This window comes from Periophthalmus magnuspinnatus, chromosome 17 (assembly GCF_009829125.3).
Source record: "Periophthalmus magnuspinnatus isolate fPerMag1 chromosome 17, fPerMag1.2.pri, whole genome shotgun sequence".
NCBI lineage: Eukaryota > Metazoa > Chordata > Actinopteri > Gobiiformes > Gobiidae > Periophthalmus > Periophthalmus magnuspinnatus.
The window spans coordinates 5,192,690-5,208,660 of record NC_047142.1 but is presented as its reverse complement, the minus strand read 5'-3'; the positions used below and the strand labels follow the sequence as shown (position 1 = coordinate 5,208,660).

At 47.4% G+C, this 15,971-nt stretch overlaps 1 protein-coding gene across 1 annotated transcript; it reads left to right on the top strand.

The window, feature by feature from the left end:
* The first annotated feature begins 171 nt into the window (after positions 1 to 171).
* On the top strand, positions 172 to 15,883 carry si:ch211-13f8.1 (uncharacterized). Its single transcript, XM_033982803.2, has 10 exons — positions 172 to 261; positions 1,161 to 2,214; positions 3,399 to 3,465; positions 4,122 to 4,274; positions 5,395 to 6,497; positions 6,898 to 7,048; positions 8,076 to 8,295; positions 8,775 to 8,887; positions 8,962 to 9,152; positions 15,577 to 15,883. Exons 1-10 carry the CDS (start codon positions 172 to 174, stop codon positions 15,768 to 15,770), a joined length of 3,336 nt encoding a protein of 1,111 aa, XP_033838694.1. The 3' UTR covers positions 15,771 to 15,883.
* The last annotated feature ends 88 nt before the right edge of the window (positions 15,884 to 15,971 follow it).

The following is a 15,971-nucleotide window of genomic DNA, read 5'->3' as shown; positions in this document are numbered from 1 at the left end:
GCCTTATTCTTTATTTCGAAGAATTATTGTGAGTTTTGAGGCTCACAGTCTTAAGACTCTGGCAAGAGTCTAAGTGTAGGCCTGGTTTTTAAATGTCAGATGTCCCATTTTTAGCCTGCATATTATGGCTGTGTTATCTTCCCAGCAACATCCAAATGTTTGCAGAGAAACATGGCACGAGAGAGAGTGGAGCTGACAGATAATTTTGGCAAAAGCCCAGGAAACGGTTCTGCAGACTTGATCAAAAGAAGGTTCGCCAATGTTTGTAGATTGTTATACTGGCTTAAAGGAGGCTAAATGACGATGTAGACCTGGTTATGGGAGGGCAGGCGAAAGCTTGTATTATATAGGCTAGGCCTCATGGTCCTTACGCGTCACAGTTGAAAACAGCCTACTTTCTTTGCGCTCTGGCAACCACTGTGTGCGCACTTGAGACAAGACAGAGACTCTCCGGAGTCTATTCACTGGGCAGGGAAGAAAAAAAGCATGCATTTTTGCATTCCATTTTTTTCTAATCCTACTGATTTCTGAAGGGATTACCGAACCAATCATGATTGAGAGACTGCTGGATCGTCCCACGCGCTCTGTACCGCCTCCCCAAAGCGGTGTGTGAAATCACAACATCAGCACCACGGCACTTTCCCATCAGGAGGGTTATTTTTTATGATGGTGATCGATCCATCCGGATGACTGTTTTGCCAAAACAACTCAACTTAATTCGGAGCTTCTTCGTCAGAGTTTTTTGTGATGAGTTTTAGGCCTGATTGAGGTTGTCTTTTAAAGGATTGTCATCAATCCCCTTCAACAACATCCAGGTACTCTACGCACCGATAGTTACAATTTTTGAATTTCCTGATGCAACTAAAAGGTAGGCCTAATCATGAAATAATTATCAAAATTAAGTCTGTGTAAATAGTTGCAAAAAAGCATTTACAATTTAGGATCAGTTTTCGGATGAAAAGCAATATAGTTTATTTGAAGAAGGGTTCAGTAGCAGGCAGCAGTTGCTTATTCTCATCCGAAAGGATTATCCTTTGCACTGCAAAGTAATCAGTGGATAAGGCAACGTGACTGTATCCACACTACATATCTACAAGCCAGGCAAAGCAACTGAGATGTAAGATCTATTCAGTTTAAGTGTGCTTTCTTTTTGTTTGCAGCCAATGGAGGGAGAAGCTGGTGTGGATAAGGTTTTAGTACAAGAAAAAAACAGCTCTCCTCCACCTAGAGGGTTACCGATTAACTGGAATCTTATAACTGGTCCGGTCCGTGAGCCCATCTTCTCCACTTCTCCGTCTATCTTGCCACAGGATTCAGCTGTGCATTCGCTGCAAACCAAACTGAAGACTTTTGGCCAGCGCAGGCAAAGAGGCAGGGAGAAGGACAAAGAGAGATCAAATTTGGTCTCTCATGAAGGAGGTTTGTGTGGCATTGCACCAGAAATCTATCTAAGACCAAAGGAGAAAGGAAAGAGTCTGGCACCTGTAACTATTCCACCTTGTCGCTCTAGAACTGCCAGGAATTTGAGTACAAGTGATGAGGATCAGGAGGTTGAGGTTGAGGTTAAGTTGGAGATCCATAGTCCACCTGCTGAAACACAGATGCTGTCTCAGGGAGCACAAGAGGCATCATCAGAAACAGGACAGAATATCACACAATGTAAAAGTTTGGAAAGTCTTTTGTCCGACAACATAAATCATGAAAAGCCAAAAGAACCTCTACAAGCTGCACCTTCTGTTGCAACATCTTCAAGTACTAATGTGTCTTCAACCTTTACTACATCCACAAGACACTGGGCACCGCCTAAAGGTTTTTGGAGGATAGCACGTCCAGAAACACTACTTTTAAGTGGTGTCACACCGTCAACTTTACCCATAATGGATTACACTAAGATTGATGAAAAATGCAAGGAACCTGCCAAAACAGACAGCAAATGTGAGAATGTGGGAGTTGCAGTAGATGATGCGGATGCCCCGGGTGGGATTAAACACTCAGATAGTATGGAGTGCTACCTGGAGAAGTGTGAGCAGAAGGAGATGGAGGCCAAAGGACTGTGTAACGCCAATAATGTGAACACAACCTCGCAAAGTCCTCCATCTGATGATACACTTACAGCCAAACAAAAAGCCTATGCAAAGTTAAGAGAAAGACAACAGAGTCGCAGAGTAACAAAGGAGCCGGGAGGCGAAAGTGCAGACCAAACAGACGACACAGGTGATATCAAAAGTACAACTTTTGCTTCCATTTTGTTTTCACACTAGCTGAACAATGAGGACACCTGAAAGCAGTAATTCTTTTAAAAGCGATATTCTGAAATTGTCTTAAAAATAACCAACTTTATTGTTTTTAAAACAAACCAAGTATTCATTAATATAAAGAAGACAAAATGTAATTCTTTGGAGGAATGAGGTCTCCTCTAAGTGACCCCTAATAACTTTCCTCATATTGATCAATAACAATTTTCAATTACATTTTTTTGCCCTATTAAAAACTAATAAAATTACTTTAAATATTACTTTCATGAAGATATAAAACACTCTTAATCACAATAACCACAATAGTCTGTGGCCCTCTCAATTATAATGACTCGTATCATTGCCAAAGAAATGACTGAATCTTGATCTTTATTAAAATTGCACAAACCTTATACCTAATCAACATGACATCACCGCATGCTAAAGGTAATAACCTAACGTTGATGCTGGAGTGTTTAGGGTGCCTAAGGATAACATTCTGTAAGTAAATTCAGTAAAAAAAGTAAGTAAAAAAAAAACAAAAACCTATATGTAAAATGTGCCTTGTTAAACAGGTCTCAGCTGTTGCAGATTGACCTAAGCTTGTCTTCCCATGTTGTCTATGAATGCAGCTGGAAGCTGCCGGCTTCCCATTCTGAACAGATGTTAGTTGTGCAGATGTGCAGAAGGGTGATGCTATTATTAGCAGCCTGAGCTCCAGGGGAACAGTCCCAGCATTTGTGTTTTATTGCACTTAACAGACATTCTCCATGTTGATAGGTGACAGATGAGGTTTTCTATAAAGTGTTGCAATGGTGCACTTTTACTTTACACAGCTTAGTCAAATGGTGATTATAACTGTGCATAAATCCATTTGGTACCAACAGCATTAGACTTCATATTAAATAAAAGCTTTCAAAGATGCAAAAAAAAAAACCACAAAAAAAATCTAATGACAGTATTTCCAGACTACCTGTAACCTCAAATAATGTCATATAAATGTACTTTTTATTATCATGTGACTGTGTCACTGTATAAAAACAAAAGAGAAGCGAATTGCAGACATTTGACAGACTTTTTAATGTTTATTTTCAATATGCTGAGTAATATGCAGTCTAAATGTATGTTGACCTTTGCTCTCACCTCTCTGCTTATGTCATTCAGATGTCTCAGGTCTTTCAAACTGCATAGACTCAGCCATTCTTCCTCAGGAACTTGAACCATATTTGAGGTAAGCGACCCTGCACTTCTATCCTCCTGGTACAACTGGTGACATACAACCCCTATGCACTATTTATACCCTTGTCTCATAAATTCTACTTTAGTGCTGTGAGGATTGAGGAAATAGAAGCAAATCCATTGAGAGCACAAACAGCCCGCCTTGTGCAGAAGATCAAAACAAACATTGCAACGAGGCACAGGGATTGAAGAGGCATTGCTCTAAAAACGTTGCATTATTTTGCATAATTACATAGTGTTACATAAGGTCTTTTGAAATGAGAAAAGTTTTTATGGTAAATGTTTTACTCAGGTCTCTTATCTTGAGCACATGAAGTGTAGTTTAATTAAATATGTTTTGCTTTTGATACGCCACTAGAGAATAAATTATACTTAGCCCATTATGAGGCTTACTCACATGGCGGCTGTATCATTCTATCTTTATCACTGGCTATGGGATAAAGACAAGACGCTGAAGCACAATGCTGAGCAGCTTAACTCTGGTGCAAAAGAACAGATAGACCATTAGCTGTTATTTGTTGCCACTACTGTTCCCCATTGATCCCCATTACATTTAGACAGTTGTGTAACTACAGATTTTAATCAAACCACTGTCAACCTAACTGGCACACAGTGTCTAATCCGTTCTTCTTTTTTGTCCAAATTTAGGTCACTTCTTGTAATATCTGATGAACTTCCTCTTAGTCCAAGACATGAACAAGCTAAACGCCTTTTGGAGAGAGCAAGGCTGAAAGCACGGTCCAATCACATGAAAGGTGATGGAGTCAGCAGACGAGTTGAACCTGATCAGAGTGACGTCATGTAAGCCTGTACACGCCAGTCAGCCATATCATTATGACTCTAACAGTTTGAAGATTATCATTTTTGGAGTTCCACCCATGAACACACTCACTCCAAAATTGCAATCTTAGGCTACAAACCTCAGTTAGATCAAAGCGATTATGGGGAGCAAGGGCTGATCTGCTTGGACAAATTCAGTAGAGCTACATTCATCCAGTGCATAATAGTACTGTCTGTTGTGTATGATGGTACAGATTATATATTTTGGCCTCTATTATTAGTGAGCAAAATGCTATGTATGACAAATCTTAAAGCCCCACCATGTAAGACTAAAAACAAACTAAAATAAAAGCGTGTTTATTTCATTTTGGTTGTTTTTATTGCAAAGAAAGACATATAGAAAATATTTGTTTTTACTCTGAGCGGGCTTGCATCTCCATAAACCTGACACTTGGCCTGGAGCAGGGCATGCTCCTACTTGTTTCTATGCAAATGTTTGGTTAAAATATTCCACAGTATACTCATAAGTAACAGTAAAACTCATCTCTCTCCATGGAGAATATTCCGGAGTATGGTGGTAACTTTATATTTCCATGGAATCATACAAGTGACATGCCACCTCCAGAAAGTTACACGGTGTTGCTTAAATAAAATATTATTCAGGTACTACTAAAATGTTGTTAATAGTTGTCATAGTCATCCATTGTTATTGTTTATATTTCTGTAATTACTGAACCAACCCACATGAAACAAAAACTGGCACAAATTGAAAAAGTGATTTTTGTTTTTCACAATGGAAAAAAGTGGACCAGTTTTCAACCCTAAAGACATTGTTGTCACTTGAAAGCTAAGATTAATATGGCAAATTTGAGGAGCCAATCCCGGTTGGTTCAGCTTTAAGTTTTAGTATTCCTTTCAAAAACAGTAAATCTCCCATAGAATGAGTTTCAGCTTATTGTTTATACATGATATTTTGAGGACCTTTACTCAAAAGATGTAATTAGTTTTGATTTGTTGATTATGGCAATGATTTTCATCACTCTAAAACGCATGAATAGGTCCATTATTACATTTTCAAATTATAGCATGTGATTGCAATCTAATCAGCTCATCTATTGTGTTTTTATTTTCAAATTTGCAGTAAGAAACAACAATTTGACTCTGACAGTCCGACACGGGTGCAGAAAGCAGTCCAGACCAAAGAGGAACTCTCTCCTCCAAGTGTCTATGTCCCGCTCCTTCTCCCAGAGCACAGAGACACATCTCCCTCAGAGCAGACAGGTCGGACCAGGCGTTATGGATGCTCCCCAACCAGAGTGCGCTTCGAGGATGAATCTGAGAAAGAAGCACAGTCTCGATATTTGGACCGAGTGAGACAACGTGGCAGATCCAAGAGCAGAGAAAACAACCAGGATGCTAGCAGCGGTAAGAACCAAAGAAGCGTGTCCGTGCCTCCTGCTCTTGTCAGTGTTGAAACTCAAACTGTGGTGAGGGAAATCATTGTGGTGGTGAAAAAGTGTGAAGCGTGTGGGTCCATCGCCAGAGAAACGCAGGCTGTTACTTCTCCATCTGAACCACAAAATACTGACCTTCAACAATTAACTTCCTCTGAAGATCCAAGAACTAAGCAGGCTTCAAAACCAGTTAACACACGCCCAAAAGCTCCACTCACAGTCACTTTTGCTGGAGCCTACGTTCTGGGAGAAGACAAGGAAGTCAGCTCAGGATGGAAGTCTTCAGGATTTGGAAAACTCAGGAGGAGGAGCAGGAAAGGGGAGAGCAGAATAGAGTCCGGTCATGGTCCTTATGGTCCATCCTGGGCTCAGAGACGTAACTCAAATCCAAGAAATAGGGTCAACATGCCCAGGGGGGTGACTTTTGCCCCCGGAAGCCCCATTGCACTAGAACCACGTTTGCTAGAAGCATCTGGTGGGACAAAGGAATTAACAGGTCCACCACTGCCAATCAAATCAGCACTTAAATCAAGCTCAAGGAATCGTGTTAGTCCAAACCAGAGCGTGGTACAGTTTCAAGCTGGGTCCAGTGCAGGTGTGGAGGGGGACATAGAGCACGACCAATCAGAAGTGAGAAGAGAGTCTAGTCCAGTGTCTTTAAACCAATCAGCTGCCAGTACCAACAGCCCTGTCTCCTGCATCCGACCATCCACTCTGAGGTATTCTCCAGCCCGAATGACCTCCGACCTGCCAGATGCTGACCTCTGGGACTCTGCTCCAGATGGGCCGGGTGAGTTGCCATTACACAGATTAAGGGCTTATATATAAATATTTGTTTTTGTATTTTGCAGTACTTTGGGTAATTGAGTGAATACAAGTTTGACTTTAGACCAGGGGGCTTATTTTTCCCAAATACAATATGACATACATTGCTTGCTTAATGAAAAAGGCACCTGTTTTGAAATACCAAAAATACATTTTAACTGAAAGCTATGCATATTTCATGATACATTTACAGTTAAGTGGTGCATAATCAGTCTCCTATTATCTAAGTGATTATTATTACCTGAATTAATGAGAGAATCTATATGAACAAAATTTGCTACATAATAATGATGAAAATATGAAAAAGTTATTGCATTATCAACAAACTAACATTACTTTTACATAGTGTTTGTTTATCCCAGCAGGTTTGTGTGTGGAGGGGAGTGGGGGTGTAGAGGGTCGCCCCATCCTGCGGAACATGGCCCTGTCCCGCTCAGACGACCTGAGGGCAGATCTGTTGAGGGCAGAACATCTGAAAGCAGAGGCCATGTGGGAGGACAGCCCGGATGGCTCGAGGTAAGACATCACAAAAAAGCTTAAAATAAATCCTTTATCCCCATTACTGCTGTTTCAAAACATAGACCTTGCCAAGAGAGACTCTATGAAAGGCTATGATATGATTGGTCAAAACCATTGTCAAAACGCTACGCTATGGCTTGACAATTGTGCCCTCTTCTGGACAGATGGCGATACGCAAGCACATACAAATAAATAATTACATATAATATCTCATATCCAAACTGATATATTTTAGCTTTTCTGTAAAAACACTTGCTAAAATGATATTGTTCATTGGTTTAATTCTATGGCACAATTGTAATTGTGTAATTAATAGTATTAAAACTGTAAAACTGTAAAGTGCGATGAACCACCCCTGGTGGGATTAATAAAGTTGTCTGAATCTGAACCTGGAGAAATGATTCCAGAAACACTTATACCATTAAACCTACTGTGATGGTGCCAAGAATGTCTCGATTCTTGATAAGAAGAGATACATGGGACAAATGGGATCCCAATTGATGCTTTAATTTATTGGAAAAAACAGTGGAGTTGAACACATGGTGACTGCTGGAAAGCAGGTAGCACATCTGACTGCTCTTCTATGAAAGCAGGACAGGAGAGGAGGGGGCAGAGCCAAGCAGGGTTTTCACACTCAACTGAAGTAGAACTGAACACTAAAACACTAAAATGTTTTTGCTTCATTCATTGTATTGTTTAGTGTTCCTAGTCCCGGTTTTGCAATTTTTGTGCAAACTAGGTACATTTATGGCTTTCTGGTCAAAAACGTACAAAAAAAAAAAAAAAAAAACATAAAAAATTCAGTGTGTGCATGGTCGTCTGCCTCCAGTGGTCACTGCAATTTCAAGCACTATGTGACATTATGCAGGACTGCCCTGATTACAGTCAGGTGTATACTCTATTATAGTTTAGCAGTTCTATTTGAAATGTAATTGTGGGAGGAGTTTAGGTGTCCCACTTTGATAATAAACCTGAATTAAATATTGTTACATGTTCAATGTAGTGTAACTGTTATCTCACACAGAAAGTTGGATGGGCGTCCAAAACTGTTCCTGCGTCGTTTCTTTTCCTCCATTGGTTTGAACAGTGTGGGCAGACTGGTGAAGGGGTCTCGCTCCAGCAGCATGGAGCAGCTGAGCCTTCCTCCTGCCCCCCGGGCCAGCTCTGCCTCCCCCAGCCCCACGCGGAGACCCCAACCCACCATCCGCATCCAGAGGACCCCCTCCCTGCAAACCCTGCACACAGTGAGTTACGCTTCAAATGTGATTCATCCCCAGCCTCTACCTTCATGTGTAAGGCTCACAACATTCGCCTCAAATCATGACACGTTCCCAGTTTGGCTTTGAGAAGCCTTTCACAAGTTGTTTGCCACAGTGGATCATGCGAGGCTTTGAAGTAACAGCATCACTGGCTGTCACTGAGCTCAAATAATTCATTATAGGCCTTTGCAACTTCATCCTTTTCACGCACTTCTCTTTGTAATTATTCCAATGTTAGGATACATTTTTCCACACTTTTGTATACTTGTATTATTACCAAATTTCAATCTTAAAATGTTTTATATTGATTTCAATGAAAAGCTGTTGTGGACAATGAGTCACTTAAGTCAGAAAGAAAACTGAAAAGCAGGTGCTGTGCTGCAGTGATAGTTGCAATAGTTGAAATTATCTATGACGAATAATAATTAAAATGCTACAGTAACAGTTCCCTCTTGCGCCACTAGGTGTTCCCATTGGCCCAGCTGCGCAAAGCCTCCTCTGTACAGAGCTTGGAGAGAAGGACAGAGCGCTCCACCATTCTGGGGGAGGTGCAGATACCGTACGGCCTGGCTCCAAGGTAAAGAACCAAAAATTCAGATTAAGTCCAAATAAACAGGAAAAGGTTTTACAAAACCTTGTTTTATGCTGCAGTCCTGAAAGCCCTCAGCTGGCACTCCACCGGGCCCTCAGTGTGGAGAATGTCCTTGTGTCCAGGATGGGGCGTCCCGTGGGCAGGGTCACCCAGGCCTTCGCTGATGGGACACTGCTCTTGGAACTCACCAAACCCCCCAATGGTCCTTTTGGATTTGTTATATCGAGAGGCAAAGGGCGCCCAGATACAGGTTATTCAATTATTATTTTAATTATTATTTGTGTATTTAGTGGAGACAGTACATGATAATGAACACACACCAGATACATCCTGTAAACACCAGAATGTGGCCATGAGCTCATTTACATCTGTTCTTCTGCATACTCTCTCACACATCAGCACATATGAACACTTGAGATGCAACTTAACAAAATATTTGTCTTTACAACATAAAATGGTTACACATGATTTTGATGGGCTTTTGTCATGATGTCAGTTTTCCCTGTCCTCCCGTGCTCTCTCCCCCTCCCCTACCTGGGTGTCTGGAGCTGGGTGGAGTGCCTGACTCCTCCCGTGCACACCTGGGGTGCATCAGCCTAATCACCGCCACCTGCTGCTGAGTACAAGAAGGCTTGGCAGTCTACACTCGGTGCCAGACCGTCCGCGTGTAAAACATTCCTGCCTCTACTCGCCCAGCTCCTGCCGCCACGTTCCAGTCCCGGTATCGCTTCCAGCTCGTCTTGTCTCCTGCTCGTCTCGTCTCCTGCTCGTCTCGTCTCCAGCTCGTCTCGTCTCCTGCTCGTCTCGTCTCCTGCTCGTCTCGTCTCCTGCTCGTCTCGTCTCCTGTCCGGTCCTGGTCTCTGGTTTGTCACCCGCTCCCCGCTCTGGTCTTCGTCTGCTCCGCCCGCCCTGGTACCGCACCTGCTTCTATCCCCGTCCTGGTCCTGTCCTGCCCGCCTCTACCTGCACCGCACCCGCCTGACCCGTCTCCCGCTCCCCGGTTCCTGTACCTGCTCTTGTGACCTGTTTAAAGACTGCATTTTCACCGCTGTAAATAAACACTGTTAAAACTGCTCTGGTCTGCATCCTTTGGTCCTATCCGCACCGTTACGACAGAACGGTCTGGCCAATATGGACCAAGCAGGCTCAGATCCGGACCAGACGCGCCGCCTCACGCACTCTCACCCCGAGGCGGTGCTGGGTCAGCACGAACAATCCATTCGAACTCTATTGGAGCTAAATCAGACATTGTCCCAGCAGGTGGCACAGCTTAACCACCAGGTGGCCGCGCTCCTCGTCACCCCGCCTGCTGCAGCTGGAGCGCCACCATGCCTCCCGGAGCCGAGAGGCACGGATCCGGAGCCGTATGCTGGACAACCTCACCTCTGTCGCGGATTCCTGTTCCAGTGCGAGTTCATGTTCCAGCAATGCCCTTCTCGTTTCAGCTCGGGGGCCACCAAGATCCGATATATATGTGGATTACTCCGGGGCAGAGCTCTCCAGTGGGCAGAGGCGCGCCTAATGAAGACGTCTGTGGATAGCCTGGATTTTAATGAATTTGTGTCCACGTTTAAGCTGGTGTTTGACCACCCGCACTACCAGGACAATGCTGCCTCCCGGTTATTGACTCTCAGCCAGGGCTCCAGGACGGTAGCGGATTATTCCATTGAATTCTGGACACATGCGGCGGAGCTGGACTGGACGGACAGCGCGCTGCGGGCTGTGTTTGTGCGGGGCCTGAACGAGACTTTGAAAGATGAATTGGTTTCCCGGGACGAACCCCCCGACCTGCGGACCCTCATCTCCCTCACTCACCGTATAGACAACCGCCTACGGGCTCGTCGCCGAGAGAGACGCCGGTCACCGGTCCCGCCGGAGCCACGCGCTGCCCCGCCCCCGCCGGATGAGCCCATGCAACTCGACAGGACCCTTGTGTCGGCCGAGGAGCGTCAACGGAGGCGTCGTCTGGCCGGGGCTTGCCTCTACTGCGGTGAGCGCGGACATTATGTGGTCACTTGCCCAGTTCGGCCAAAAGGGGGGGCCCACCAGTAGCACTGGGAGTACTGGTGGGCGAGCAACACATCCTGGACTCTTCTAATAGACTGCGGCTCAGCGCCACCCTGTGCGTTCGCACAGAGACCTTATGCGTTTCCGCCCTTATCGACTCCGGGGCTGAGAGGGACTTTATTGATGCCCAAGTCGCGGAGCAGCTCGGGGTCTACCTGGAGCCCCTCGAACGCCCCTTAAATGCCCAGGGGCTCAATGGACGTTTTCTGGGGCACATCACTCACATCACAGAACCTGTCACCGTGATTCTGTCCGGCAACCACCAAGAGAACCGTCAGTTTCATGTCCTGTCCTCCTCCGCTTCTCCTCTGGTCCTTGGTTACCCCTGGCTACGCGCCCACAACCCTGTTTTCGATTGGGCCAGGGGCGGAGTTTCGGGCTGGAGTCCCGATTGCCACGCCAAGTGCCTTCGGTCCGCCCTCCCTCCGGCCGGGAGGTCCGTTCCTGTCGCTGATCCGTCCCCAGACACCCCCAATCTGTCCTCGGTGCCTGCTGAATATCACGACCTGGGGGAGGTTTTTAGCAAGAGCAAGGCCCTCTCTTTACCGCCCCACCGCCCATATGACTGCGCCATTGACCTCCTGCCGGGTGCCCCACTACCGTCTAGCAGGCTATATAACCTGTCTAAACCTGAACGCGAGTCAATGGAGGACTATATCCGTGGGTCCCTGGCTGCCGGAATCATCCGCCCGTCCACTTCACCCGTGGGAGCGGGGTTCTTCTTTGTGGCTAAGAAGGACAAATCCCTGCGGCCTTGCATTGATTACCGGGGTCTGAACAATATAACTGTAAAGAATAAATACCCGCTTCCCTTACTGGACTCGGCATTTACGCCCCTCCACGGTGCGACCATCTTCTCCAAGTTGGATTTGCGGAATGCGTACCACCTGGTGCGCATCAGGGAGGGAGACGAATGGAAGACGGCCTTCAAGACACCCCTGGGACATTTCGAATACTTGGTTATGCCCTTCGGTCTCACCAACGCCCCTGCCGTATTCCAAGCCCTCATCAACGATGTGCTCCGTGATTTCCTTAACCGATTCGTCTTTGTTTACTTGGATGACATCTTGATTTTCTCGCGGTCCCCCCAGGAGCATCATCAGCACGTTCGCCAGGTTCTCCAGCGCCTCCTCGAGAATAAACTGTTCGTGAAAGCTGAGAAATGCGAGTTTCACGCAGAGGAGGTCAGCTTTTTGGGCTTCATTGTGGGGCGGGGCCAAGTAAGAGCTGACCCTGAAAAGATCCAGGCTGTCACTGAGTGGCCCGTTCCTACCAGCCGGAGACAGCTCCAGAGATTTATCGGCTTTGCCAATTTTTATAGACGTTTCATCCGGGATTTTAGTAGGGTTATCTCGCCCTTAACTAAACTCACCTCTCCTGCTTTGCAGTTTGCCTGGTCTCCTGAGGCGCAGACAGCCTTCGAGAAGCTTAAGAGACTATTTACCTCCGCTCCCATCCTGCACCAGCCCGACCCTTCACGGCAATTCATCGTGGAGGTCGACGCCTCCGACTCGGGAGTGGGGGCCGTGCTTTCGCAGAGGTTCGACCCCCACAACCGCCTCTGTCCCTGCGCCTTCTTTTCCCGGCGATTGTCCTCGGCCGAGGTCAATTATGACGTGGGGGATCGGGAGCTCCTTGCCGTAAAGCTGGCCTTGGAGGAGTGGCGCCACTGGCTCGAAGGGGCGGAGCAACCATTCATCGTCTGGACCGACCATAAAAACTTGGAGTACATCCAGTCCGCCAGGCGCCTCAATCCCCGTCAAGCTCGTTGGTCCCTCTTCTTCAGCCGCTTCAACTTTCTCCTCACCTACCGCCCCGGATCTCGGAACGTCAAACCCGATGCCCTCTCCCGCCAGTTCGCCCTGGAGGATAGCCCGGTCACCGCAGAAACAATTATTCCCTCCTCGTGTGTGGTGGCCGCGGTCCATTGGGATATCGAGGACACCGTCCGAGAGGCCCAGACCAACGACCCCGACCCAGGTAACGGCCCTCCAGATAAACTGTTTGTTCCCGATTCTGTCCGGTCTCAGGTGCTCCAGTGGGTCCATGCCTCCCGTTTCGCCTGCCATCCTGGTGCCGGTCGCTCTCTCTCCCTCCTCAGGAGACGCTTCTGGTGGCCCACGATGGACACAGACACCCGGGCTTATGTCGCCGCCTGCCAGGTATGTGCTCGGGCCAAGGCCTCCCACTCACCCCCTTCTGGTCTCTTGCATCCTCTCCCAGTTCCTCGTCGCCCTTGGTCCCACATCGCCTTGGACTTCGTGACGGGCCTTCCCCCTTCCCAGGGGAACACGGTGGTTCTCACCATTGTGGACCGCTTCTCCAAGGCCGCCCATTTCGTTGCCCTGCCTAAGCTCCCCACAGCCAAAGAAACTGCCGACCAGCTGACCAGTCATGTCTTCCGACTCCACGGCATCCCGGTGGACATCGTGTCCGACAGAGGGACCCAATTCACCTCTCAGGTATGGCGGTCTTTCTGCGACAGTTTGGGGGCCACGGTTAGCCTCACGTCCGGGTTCCATCCACAATCTAATGGGCAGACGGAGCGGGCCAACCAAGACCTGGAGTCGGCCCTACGGTGCACAGCCTCCGCCAACCCCGCGACCTGGAGTACTCACCTACCCTGGATAGAGTACGCTCACAACTCCCTCGTGAGTTCCGCCACTGGTATGTCCCCCTTCGAGGCATCGCTGGGATATCAACCCCCTCTCTTTCCCACGGAGGAGAGGGACCTCGCCGTCCCGTCTGTTCAGCGCCATCTCCAGCGCTGTCGCCGGATCTGGAAGAAGGCCAGGGCGGCCCTTCTTCGGGCTGGAGCGCGCACTAAGGCGACGGCCGATCGCCACCGTGTCCCGGCGCCCGTATACCAACCTGGCCAGATGGTTTGGCTCTCCGCCAAGACGATCCCGCTGAAGACGGACTCCCGTAAGCTGTCCCCCCGATTCCTGGGACCGTTTAAGATCATGAGGATCATAAATCCATCGGCGGTGCGCCTCCAGTTACCCCCGTCTCTCCGGATTCATCCGACCTTTCACGTCTCCCAGGTTAAACCAGTCCGGACCAGCGACCTGTGCCCTCCGGCCGATCCCCCACCGCCCGCCCGAGTCATTGACGGCCACCCGGCGTTCACCGTCCGCCGCCTGATTGACGTTCGTCGCCGTGGTAGGGGCCTCCAGTACCTCGTCGATTGGGAGGGTTACGGTCCGGAGGAGCGATCCTGGGTGCCCAGGGCACGCATTCTGGATCCCGACATGGTGAGAGACTTCCACCGCGCTCATCCTGACAAGCCTGGGGGTCCACCAGGAGGTGGACCTTAGGGGGGGGGTACTGTCATGATGTCAGTTTTCCCTGTCCTCCCGTGCTCTCTCCCCCTCCCCTACCTGGGTGTCTGGAGCTGGGTGGAGTGCCTGACTCCTCCCGTGCACACCTGGGGTGCATCAGCCTAATCACCACCACCTGCTGCTGAGTACAAGAAGGCTTGGCAGTCTACACTCGGTGCCAGACCGTCCGCGTGTAAAACATTCCTGCCTCTACTCGCCCAGCTCCTGCCGCCACGTTCCAGTCCCGGTATCGCTTCCAGCTCGTCTTGTCTCCTGCTCGTCTCGTCTCCTGCTCGTCTCGTCTCCAGCTCGTCTCGTCTCCTGCTCGTCTCGTCTCCTGCTCGTCTCGTCTCCTGCTCGTCTCGTCTCCTGTCCGGTCCTGGTCTCTGGTTTGTCACCCGCTCCCCGCTCTGGTCTTCGTCTGCTCCGCCCGCCCTGGTACCGCACCTGCTTCTATCCCCGTCCTGGTCCTGTCCTGCCCGCCTCTACCTGCACCGCACCCGCCTGACCCGTCTCCCGCTCCCCGGTTCCTGTACCTGCTCTTGTGACCTGTTTAAAGACTGCATTTTCACCGCTGTAAATAAACACTGTTAAAACTGCTCTGGTCTGCATCCTTTGGTCCTATCCGCACCGTTACGACAGCTTTGTATTAACAATAAAACATTTATTATTGAACCACCCGTTTCCTTTGATCCTGTCAGGTGCAGCCAGCAAAGAAACCTTTTTAACCAAAAGAGAAAAATATATTTGAAATGACTATTACTTTGCAAATTACTTACCTAATTCCTATAATTTATGACAGTGTTTCTCAAACTGTGGTACAAGTACCATTCTAGTAGTACCTAAACCTCCTCTGTTGATACCCAGATTCTTCTGCAGTGATAGTATTTGCTTAAATCAAGCATGTTATTTTAAACATATAGGCAAATAAATATTATCTCAGGCGTGTTGACCTGCACCTTTGACATGGGGTTGAAAATATACTGACATAAGTATCAAGTGAATTATTTCTGCCACTTGCTCAACTATTATTATTAATGTGCATTAAAGATTTTGCTGTTGCATTTTGAAGCTATTAATTCCAGTGAATTCTAGTGACAGATTGGAAATGTAATATTGCACAACATTAACTGCTGTTATGTCACATAATATCAGTTCATGTTGCAACTGGCAGTTTGCACAAATGTCACTGTAAAACCTGTTTAGAGAGAAATGTATTTGTATCATTTATTGCCACATAAGTGTTCTGTAAATGAAACTCATGGTGGTGTTGGCCTCTTGTCTCAGGTGTGTATGTGGAGAAGGTGGGTGATGGCAGCGGTGAGGGCTTGTACGTGGGCCTCCTGGGAGTGGGTGATGAGATCCTGCAGGTGAATGGAGAGGCGGTGGCCGGTCTCGCTCTGGATCAGGTCACCAGGCTCATGACCCGGGACAGCACGGCGTCTCTGCGGATCATGCCAGCCCGACACAGCCCGCGATAAAGGGTCTGAGGTACATAACTCCTCCTGTGGATGTGACACTGGAATCGAAGGCTGTTGAGGCTTTGCCAATGACAGTTAAATATCAAAATGCACAGCAACTCTCAAAATGTAAGAGAAATATTTTGTTTTATACAGCTGTGAAAAAAAGAGAAAATAATGGAATATTGTGTATATATTTTAATACTGAAATATTGTGTATTT